Source organism: Dipodomys ordii, unplaced genomic scaffold, assembly GCF_000151885.1.
Source record: "Dipodomys ordii isolate 6190 unplaced genomic scaffold, Dord_2.0 Scaffold108, whole genome shotgun sequence".
Classification (NCBI taxonomy): Eukaryota; Metazoa; Chordata; class Mammalia; order Rodentia; family Heteromyidae; genus Dipodomys; species Dipodomys ordii.
Genome location: NW_012267324.1, coordinates 404,039 through 413,957, shown reverse-complemented (window position 1 = coordinate 413,957; position 9,919 = coordinate 404,039). Strand labels below are relative to the sequence as shown.

The following is a 9,919-nucleotide window of genomic DNA, read 5'->3' as shown; positions in this document are numbered from 1 at the left end:
CGCGCGCTGCGCCGCCAGCCTGCGCGCCGTGCAGCGCTTCCACCAGGGCGTGCGCGGCTGGGACGACGTCGGCTACAGGTGGGCGGGGCCCGGCTCGGCCGGAGTGGGCGGGGCTGAGTAGCGTGATGGGCGTGGTCAGTGGGTAAGAAAGACAGCGGGAGGGGCTGAGCAGAGTGGGTTGGGTGGGTGGGGCTGGTAGGCAGAGGCGTGTGTGTGTGTGTGCGCGCGCGCGCGTGCGCGGGTGGGTGTGGCTGAATAGAGTGGTGGTGGGGTCGACGGGTGGTGGGCGTGGCCAGCAGACCAGGGTAGACTGGGCAGGTGGGGCTGGCAGCCGGTGAGGAGGGAAATGGGGGTGGTACTGGATAGGAAGGTGGGTGGGGCTGAGGAGAGTGGATGGGCGGGGCCAGCAGACTAGCGTGGAGTGGGCGTGGCAGGCAGGCAAGAGTAGACTAGGCGGTGGGGCCGGCAGCCAATGAAGGGGATCAGAGGCGGTTCTGAGTAGACACATGGGCAGGGCTGAGTAGAGTAGATCTACTTGTTTGAGCCTGCGCCGTCCTGCCCTGCACTAGTTAGCAGACAAAGACTGGGTGGTTTGGCTAGCAGACAAGAGTATGCAGGGTGGGAGAGCTGAATGGAGTGGATGAATGAAGGGCTTAAAGACTGGAGTAGGGTTGGTGGGCGGGGATGAGTCGAGTGGAAGGGCGGGTCTAGACTAGAGGAGACTGGAAGGGTAAATAAGGCCGGTGGGCGATTGTTGGCCGGGCTGAATGTAGCGGGAGGAGGAGCTTAGAGCGCACGGGCGTGGTTTAGCAGGCGGAGTGGGCGTGGTCAACGACAAGACTAGAGCTGGTGGGTGGGGCTGAGCTCAAAGTGGGCGTGGTTTAGATGAGGGGCGCGGCCTTCACTAGGTCCAGAAACAGCTAACCAGTGGAAGATTCTGGGATTGGAGGGGAAGACGCAGGACCTGTGGTGGGGTCTGGGTTTGGCATAGGACGGAGGTGGCCCGAAACAGAAAAGGGCCGTGAACTTGGCAAAAGAGATGAACCTGGGGACAAGTTCATCCGAGGATGAAGTTGAACTTGAAGATCCATTCAAGACGAGGCTGGGGACAGGTGGAAGGGGGCGTGGCCGGCGCTGATGCCGGCAGGCTGGGCCAGTCCCACCGGCGGGATCTGGGGACGTTTGGGGCTGAGCTGAACCGGGACAGGTGCGGTGGGTCAGCGCTGACCTTGGGGTGCGGGTGGCCCCAGGTGGAGGGGGCAGGACTTGGGGGCGGGGCCTCCCCCACACGCTGTGGTGCCTCCCTTCGGTCCGCTCTTGCAGTTTCGTGGTGGGATCCGATGGCTACGTGTACGAGGGCCGCGGCTGGCACTGGGTGGGCGCTCACACGCGTGGCTACAACTTCCGGGGCTTTGGCGTGGCCTTCATAGGCGATTATACGGCGAGCCTGCCCACCGCAGCCGCGCTGCGCACCGTGCGGGACGGGCTCCCCAGGTGCGCCTCGCGTGCCGGCCTCCTGCGGCCCGACTACAAGCTGCTCGGGCACCGCCAGCTCCGGCGCGGCACCGACTGCCCCGGCGACGCCCTCTTCCACTTGCTACGCACCTGGCCGCACTTCATCCAGGTGAGCTGCAGCGGCCCCCTGACCCCTTGACCCCCTGACCGGTCACTCCCGGGGGTCACACAATCTCTCCAACCCTCCTGTATGCCTTACGGCCCTCCTCCCAGCGCACCCAGGCCTGGGCCTCACCTCTGACCTCTACACAAAGGCTTTCTGGTGGGGCGTGAGGGGATCACGCGGGTAACTCTAGCGTCTCGGATATTCTCAGTGTCTGCTCGGCCCACCCTGGCCTGCATCCAGCTTTGCACCCATTCCCTCGTTTGGGGCCTGGCCCCTCCCCTTTGAGGGAGGACAGACCCAAGTCACACCCCTTCCCTCAGTCTCACGCCCGCCTCCTCTCTTCTAGACTGTAAACTAAGAGCTACCCGGAGAGTCTGTCCGAGACCCAGGAAGGCGCTACCCTGGGTGATCCTACCGCAGCCACAGACTTGCAATAAAACAACAGGAGCCACAGAATTTCTGTTCACACCTTGTCTGTGTTTGCGAGCATTTGTGTTCCTTTGGCCCAGAAGCAAAACCTGAGGCAGAAATTCCAGTCCAAGGCTTTGGTGCTGTGGCTCGGGGCTAGGGGGCGTGGCTTCACGCTAGGGGCGTGGCTCAGCGCTGGGAAGCTTGGTTCAGCGACACGGGGCGTGGCCTAGGGCTCCGAGGTGTGGCTCCCTGCTGGGGGCGTGGCTTCACGCGAGGGGGTGTGGCTCAGCCCTGGGAAGCTTGGTTCCATTCTGAGGGGTGGTTCAGGGGCGGGGCTTGGCGGTGGTGGGCGGGGCTCACTGCTCAGAGGCGTGGCTCCACGCTAGGCGTGGCTGGACGCTAAGAAGCTTGGCTTAGATCTAAGGGGCGTGGCTACGTGTGAGGGGCGTGGCCTAGTTCTGTAGGGCGGGGTTACGTGCTAGGGGGCGTGCCCAGCATGCTGGAGGCTCTGGGCTTTATCCCTAGCACCACACACACACAAATAAACAAATTTACTTTTTTCTGGCCAGGCACAGTGAGTCTGACATATAACCCCAGCTACGTAGGAGGCATTAGTAGGAGGATCCCATCCATGTCAGCCCAGGCACAAAATGTTAAACTAAAGTAAAAAGCACTGGGGGTGTGGCTCACAGGGTAGAGCACTTCCCTTGCAAGTGTGAGGCTTGAATTCAGAACCGGTACAGGGCTGGGAATGTGCTCAGTGGTAGAGCGCTTGCCTAGCATGCAGGAGGCCCTGGGTTCGATTCCTCAGTACCACATACACACAAAAAGCCGAAAGTGCTGCTGTGGCTCAAGTGGTAGAGCCCTAGCCTTGAACAGAAGCAGCCCAGGCCCTGAGGTCAAGCCCAGAAACAGCCAAACAACCAAAGAAAAAAAAACACCAAAAATACAACAACCCTAGTACTACCAGTTAACCATGACTCACACCTGTACTCCTAACAACTCAGGAGGCTGAGATCTGAGCATCACAGTTAGAAGGCAGGCTGGGCAGGAAAGTCTGTGAGACTCCAATTAACCAGCAAAAAAACAAACCAGAAGTGGAGCTATGGCTTAAGTGGTAGAGCACCAGCTTTGAACGCAAAAGCCAAGTAGGATTGCCAGACCCTTGAGTTCAAGCCCCAGTACCAACACACACACACACGTACACCAGTTTTTCAACAAGGTAAATCTATCTACACTCTGGATAGAGAGAATGAGAACTCCCCTGCTCTACCATGCGACCATTTCTCAGGGAAGACAATGGGGCTCAGAGAGAGACAGAGACACGGAGAGAAAAACTGCTGCCTCAGCCTTGTTACTAGAATCGGGCGCTGCCACCCCTCCACCCCTGCCCGCATCCTGTCCCCGACCGTCAGTGGGTCACGTGGAGTTGGGGTTCAGCGGGAGGAAGCAAAAGCAGGTACGAGGCGCTTGCAGAGTCTGGAGCTGATTGAAGGTTCAAAAAAAGCAAGTAAGAGGGGACCCCCCAGCCCCTTTCCACATGAGCTCACTGGGAGGCAGCGCTGGAACCGACAGGAGGGTAAGGTGGGGATGGCTTGTGGGCAGACACGCAGTGGAACTGCCACCTTCTCTTCCTCCTCCTGTAGGACTTCCACCCATGGACCCACCACCGCCAAGCCAGGACTCCCCCACCCAGCCAGGGGCCCCCTCTCCGCTGGCACCCTACCGCTGGCACACAGGAGGGGCCCGGGAGAAGGGGTCTGCAGGGTCCCGCTGGGGTCTCCTGGCCGGCTGGGGGAGGGCACTGAGCCACCCGGAGCCCCCGGTGAGCAGCCAGCCAGCTCGTCGCTCCCTGTTCCGTCGGGTGCTCTCCGCACCCCCCAAGGTGTCTGGAACCAGTCGCCTGCGGCTCTCCAGGACCCTGTGGGGGAGGCCTAAGAACCCATCGCCGGGGCCTGAGGCCGAGCCAGAGCCTCCAGGTACAGTGCTGCCTTACCCGGGGCTGGGCCCAGCCGGGCAGCCGGATGCTCGAGTTTCATCTTTGTCTGCCCCTAGAACATGGAGCTCTCTCTAGACACAGGAAGTTGTGGGGAGAGCACCAGCCCCACAGGAAGTGGCTGGCCCCGTTAGCCCTCTTCCTTCTTGCCACCTAAAGTGAGGTGAAGCGGGGAAGCCAGGGGAACAGGGGGTGTCTGGCCTAAGGAAAGGACAGGGAAACAACCCCCAGGAGAATGGGACTGTCCCGCCTACATTCAGTGCTCCGCACCCAGCATCTCCGTGTCTGTATTATTATTATTATATGTTTGGCCAGTCCTTCCTGAGGCTTGAACTCTGGGCCCAAGCATTGTCCCTGAGCTTTTGTGCTCAAGCTAGTGCCCTACCACTTGAGCTACCACAGCTCCACAAACAGCTTTTGGCTGGTTCATTGGAGATGAGTCTTAAGACGTTCCTGCGTGGGCTGGCTTCGAACCTGAGCTCCTCAGATCTCAGCCTCCTGAGTATCTGGGATGGCAGGCGTGAGCCACCACAAGCAGCCTGTAGTTCTGATGAGGCACCTCTTTAACCCTTTGTGTAGAATACACAGAGAGAGAGGGAGGGAGGGAGCTTTTAACAAGCAGACTCCATCCTCCGCTGCTTAAACACCTCCTCCAACTCCTTACTCCTCCACCCCCGCATTGCCCCAAATCCTGCACTATTCTCTTTTTGGGTCTTCCATTCCAGCCTCTGCTCTCTTGAGCCCTTCTAGTACTTTCTTTTCTTTTCTGGGACCTTGCTCATCTCACAGTTGTAGATGGGACTCTCTCCCAGTCACCTTCTCTGCACAACAGAAGCCAACTGGCTCAAGATCTAATTGATGCAAATTGATGCAAATTGATGCAAATTAATGTAAATTTGGGCCTTCCTTGGCCCTCTGCCCCTCACCTCCTCTTCCCCAAGGAAGAGCCCTCCCCTACCCAGAAATTCTGTGTTCTTGTCTTAAACTTAGTATGCTTTCCATAGTAGATTACCCATCTCTGCAGGGAAACAAGGGCTCTAGCCTCTGGGTTTTGTTTGTTTTGCCAGTCCTGGGGCTTGAACTCAAGGCCTGGGCACTGTCTCTGAGCTTTTGTTTTGTTTTTTGCTCAAGGCTAGCACTCTACCACTTGAGCCACAGCGCCACTGCCAGCTTTGTCTGTGTATGTGGTACTGAGGAATTGAACCCAAGGTTTTGTGCATGCTAGGTAAGCACTCTACCACTAAGCCACCTTCCCAGCCCTGTGTTTTGTACAGTTAGAATTCTGAGCTTGAAGCTCAGTTTGAGTATTAACAAACTAGGTTGTATTATGATACTGAGCAAGTCACTCTTCCTCTCTGGGCCTCAGGGTTGATTTGTTGTTTTTCAGTTGTATTTAGTTTTGATTTTTCAGTGCCAAGGATTGAACCTAGGGCCTTGTGTTGGGCTGTGTCTGTAGTTTTTTTGTTTGTTTGTTTAATGTTATCTTTTCTTGTGCAGGTTCTAGGGCTTGAGCTCAGAGCTTGGGCAATCAATGTCCCTTAGCTTTATCTCTGAAGGCTGGTGCCACAGCTCCACTTCTGGTCTTTTTGCTCGTTTATTGGATTTTTTTTTTTTTCCTGGCTGGCCTGCCTTCAAACCATGATCATCAGATCTCAGCCTCCTCAGTAGCTAGAATTAGAGATGTGAAGTGAATCATCAGCACCCAGCTCCGCTTCTTTTTTCATTTCTTTTTTTGCCAGTCCTGGGGCTTGAATTCAGGGCCTAGTCACTGTTCCTGAGCTTCTTTTGCTTCAGGGGGCACTCTACCACTTGAGCCACAGAGTCACTTCCAGTATTTTCTGTGTCTGTGGTACTGAGGAATTGAACCCAGGGCTTCATGCCTGCAAGGCAAGCGCTTTACCACTAAACCACCTTCCCAGCCCCCTGCTTCTGTTTTTTTCTCAGTCGTGGGGCCTGAACTCTGGGCCTGGGCGCTGTCCCTCAGCTCTTCAGCTCAAGGCTAGCGCTCTACCACTTGAGCCACAGCCCCACTTCCGGCTTTTCCTGCATATGTGGTGCTGAGGAATGGAACCCAGGGACTCATGCATGCAAGGCAAGCGCTCTACCACTGAGCCACCTTCCCAGCCCCCTGCTTCTATTTTTTTTTAAGTATTGTTTTGGAGACTGAATCTCATTACCATTGTCTGGGCTAACTTGAACTCTCCATCCTCCTAGCTCTATCTCCAGAGTAGCTTGGATGGCAGGAGTGAATCACTGTGCCTGGCTTTGGGCTCAGTTATAATAATCCTTTAGGGGCTGGGAAGGTGGCTCAGCAGTAGAGTGATTGTCTTGCATGCCTGAGGCCCTGGGTTCAATTCCTCAGTACCACATAAGCAGAAAAATCTGGAAGTGGCGTTGTGGCTCAAGTGGTAGAGTGCTAGCTTTGAGCTAAAAAGCTAACGGACAGCACTCAGGCCCATAGTTCAGGCCCAGGACTGACACCCCCCCCAAAAAAAAAGTATATATATATCACCAAGAGCTGATGGCTCACACCTATAATCCTAGCTACTTAGGAGGACCATGTTTAGAAGCCAACCTAGGCAGGATAGTTTATGAGTCTCTTCTCTCCAATGAACCAGTACGAAGCTAGAAGTGGAGCTGTGGTCCAAGTGGATGAATGACAGCCTTGAGTGGAATAAAAAAGGACAGTGCCCAAGTCCTGAGTTCAAGCCCCAGCACCAGCTCAATAATAATAATAATAATAATAATTAATATACCCAGTAATAAATGCTAATACCGATGCAAATATGAATATGTGTTCATATAAATGGAATTAATGTTCGTGGTAATTAATGCTAAATAATATTAATAGGTAATAAACATAACAGCCTCTTTAATAGTGGCGTTGGAAGGACTGATAGAGCCACGGGATGTGGTATGGGTAGGCCTGCAGGGTAAGGACACCCACATGAGCCTTGAAGGGAAGAGGGTGCCCCGAGCAAGAAGAAAGGGGCTCCCAGGCCCCCAACCCCACCTCCTCTTCCCAGAGGCCGAGCTGGAGCCACAGCCAGAGCCACCTGTGTCACAGATCCCCGAGGCCCCCAGCCCTGACGTGGCCGTCTGGGACATCGGAGGGTTCACCTTGCTGGATGGAAGGCTGATGCTTCTTGGGGGAGAGGACGAGGTGAGGGGGGGACTGGGAGGGGAGGGGCTGGAGGCGGAGGCAGGGGTGGGATGGGAGAGGGACTCTCTCTCCCTCTCTCCCCCCCCTCCCCACCCATGGGAGAACAGAGTCCCTGGAGGAGGCCCCGGGCTGGAAGCGGAAGCTCTGAAGGCAGTACACAAGCTTTCCTGGGGAAACTGAGGGAACCAGGTGAGTGGGAGAGGTGGGGGAGGCTGGAGGGTGTGGAATCTGTCCCAAGTGGGGCAGGACAGGAGAGGACAGATGAGGATTCCAGGCCCTGACCTTCTAACTCTGACACCACCCACAGATCGAACCCTGGGGAAGCCCAGTCTAGAAGCTTCTGGCTCCAACCACGTTCACAATGTGCGGGTAAGACAGCCACCGGGGAAGGGTGGAATGCGGGCAGAGGTAACCCAGGACTCCCTTGAGGCTCAGAGCCTCAAGGGAACTTTTGCTGTGTGATCTGGCACGGCTGCTGAGCCTCTCTGGGCCTCTGTCTCTGCTGTGTGGCACACGTCGGGCTAAGGAGAGAATTTCCCTGTCTGGGCTTGAACTCGGGGCCTTACTCTCTCACTGAGCTTTTTCTTCCCCCCCCCCAAGGCTGGTGCTCTCCCACTTGAGCCACAACTCCATTCTACCTTTTGGGTGTTTCATTGGAGATGAGAATCTCACTGACTTTCCTGCCTAGGGCTGGCTTCCCACTGCGATCCTCAAATCTCAGCCTCCTGAGGAGGCGTGAGCCACCAGTGGCGTCCAGATTTTTTTTTTTAAGTTGCTGTTAGTACAGTCTGAGTTTGGATTTGGGCTATCAACCAAACCCAAGCCAGGGGTCCCCCCTGGGAGAGGGGGCTACACAGGAGTCCTTCTGTTCTGTCTAGTTCACATTGACCTCCCCTTCCTTTAGGGGTTGCTGAAGAGAATCAAAGAGAAGAAAAAGAGCAAATTGGAACTGGGAGCCAATGCTCTCCGGGATGGGTAAGGGCCTCCAGGGGCTCCAACCTGGTCTCCCCTCCTCCTCCTCCTGCTGTGTTCTCCTGGGTGCTCTGCCCCGGGTCAGGAGGAAACAAGGGCCACAAAACCCCGCGGAGAGGAGGCAGCACTTACCTGCCGCGGGTGAGGAGGAGCTCAGCAGCAATCAGGGAAGGGTTCTTCCACGAAGACCTGAGGGGCGAATGGAAACTTGACTTAGCTAGAAATGGAGGGCGGGGGGGGGGGAAGCATGCCCACTAAAAAGGAACAGAGAGCTACAGAGGCCAAGAGGCCGCCAGGGACGGGAGGAAGACTAGAGCTCAGAAAGCCAGGCACCCATGAGGTCAAGTTTGGGAAGAATGAGAACCAAGCTGGAAAGGGCTGGAACCAACCAGAAAGAGCTGGGTCTAGCCCCAGAAAACGATGAGACCGAGGACAGCAATGTGGACTCCAGTCCTTCGTCCTCTCCCCGCGGGCTGGAGGGAGGGACGGTCGCTGGACCCCCTTGCTCTCCCCCGCTCACTCCACCCGCTGCCCCGCAGACCTCCCAGCACGCTGGGATCCAAAGAGTCGCTTTCCATGCTCTCCGAGTTGGACCTGGGAGCCGAGCGGGATGTGCGGGTGCGGCCGCTGCACCCCAGCCTCCTGGGGGAGCCTTACTGCTTCCAGGTAAGTCCTCCTGGATCCCACTCCCCGGAGTGGCTCCGCCCGACCACACACGCGTGGATCATTCACACACAACCCGCCTCCACGCGCAGGTGACGTGGGTGGGCGGGAGCCGCTGCTTCTCCTGCCGATCCGGCGCGGAGAGAGATCGATGGGTAGAGGACCTGCGCCGCCAGTTCCAGCCCAGCCAGGTCAGTGCCCCGCCCACAACCGGGACACGCCCACCAAGGCCACGCCCCTCCGGAGGCCACGCCCCGCGTGAGCCACGCCCAGCACGAGGCCGCGCCCCTCCGGAGGCCACGCCCCGCGTGAGCCACGCCCCTCCCACTCCACCCAAATCAAGTGCACCCCTTCCTTTCCATTTGCTATCATGCAAACCAGACCTGAACTATTTACACGTTGTGTGCGTGCGTGTGCGTGCGTGCGTGTGTGTGTGTGCGTGTGTGTGTGTGTGTGTCTTGGGGCTTGCAACTCAGGGGCTGGGCGCTGTCCCTGAATTCGTTTTTTTAAATTTTTGCTCCACGACTGGAGCTCTACCACGTGAGCCACAGCGCCACTTCCGGTTTTCTGGTGGTTCAGAAGAGATAAGAGTCTCACGGACTTTCCTGCCCGGGCTGGCTTTGAACCGTGATCCTCAGATCTCAGCCTCCTGAGTAGCTAGGATGACAGGCGGGAGTCCCTGGCGCCCGGCCAGCTCCACTTCTTTTTTTCTCTCTCCTGACTTTCTGGTGGTTACTTGGAGATCAGAGTCTCAGGGCCTCTTCCTGCCTGGGCTTGGCTTCCAGCTGCAATCCTCAGCTCTCACTCAGCCTTTTGAGCAGCTGGGATGACAGGCGTGAGCCTCTGAACTATTTGCCCCCAATGTCTTGCCTACCAAATAGTCTCTAAGACCTCCCCCCGCCACTCAGTCCCTTTATATCTCCCGGGAGAGTTAGGATCCTCTGGATCTCCATGACTCACCCCTGCTTCCGAAAGAGCTTCCCCCATCCCTGTCCATTCCGCCCCCAGGACAACGCGGAGCGGGAGGAGACGTGGCTGAGCGTGTGGGTGCACGAGGCGAAGGGGCTGCCGCGGGCGGCGACGGGGGCCCCCG

The 9,919-nt window shown here is 57.1% G+C and overlaps 2 protein-coding genes across 2 annotated transcripts in view; both read left to right on the top strand.

Annotated features, from left to right (window-relative positions):
* The window catches only part of Pglyrp2 (peptidoglycan recognition protein 2), a 5,828-nt gene extending 3,778 nt beyond the window's left edge, over window positions 1-2,050 (top strand). Inside the window, exons 3-5 of the mRNA XM_013028282.1 lie at window positions 6-78; window positions 1,324-1,624; window positions 1,968-2,050. Of these exons, the coding sequence (XP_012883736.1) occupies window positions 6-78; window positions 1,324-1,624; window positions 1,968-1,979 (386 nt within the window). The 3' untranslated portion in view covers window positions 1,980-2,050. The remainder of the gene's footprint in view (window positions 1-5; window positions 79-1,323; window positions 1,625-1,967) is intronic.
* Window positions 2,051-3,558: 1,508 nt separating this feature from the next.
* Window positions 3,559-9,919, top strand: part of Rasal3 (RAS protein activator like 3) — a 14,360-nt gene continuing 7,999 nt past the window's right edge. The window contains exons 1-8 of the mRNA XM_013028281.1: window positions 3,559-4,011; window positions 7,055-7,191; window positions 7,299-7,380; window positions 7,499-7,560; window positions 8,096-8,166; window positions 8,703-8,829; window positions 8,919-9,017; window positions 9,835-9,912. Of these exons, the coding sequence (XP_012883735.1) occupies window positions 3,573-4,011; window positions 7,055-7,191; window positions 7,299-7,380; window positions 7,499-7,560; window positions 8,096-8,166; window positions 8,703-8,829; window positions 8,919-9,017; window positions 9,835-9,912 (1,095 nt within the window). The 5' untranslated portion in view covers window positions 3,559-3,572. The remainder of the gene's footprint in view (window positions 4,012-7,054; window positions 7,192-7,298; window positions 7,381-7,498; window positions 7,561-8,095; window positions 8,167-8,702; window positions 8,830-8,918; window positions 9,018-9,834; window positions 9,913-9,919) is intronic.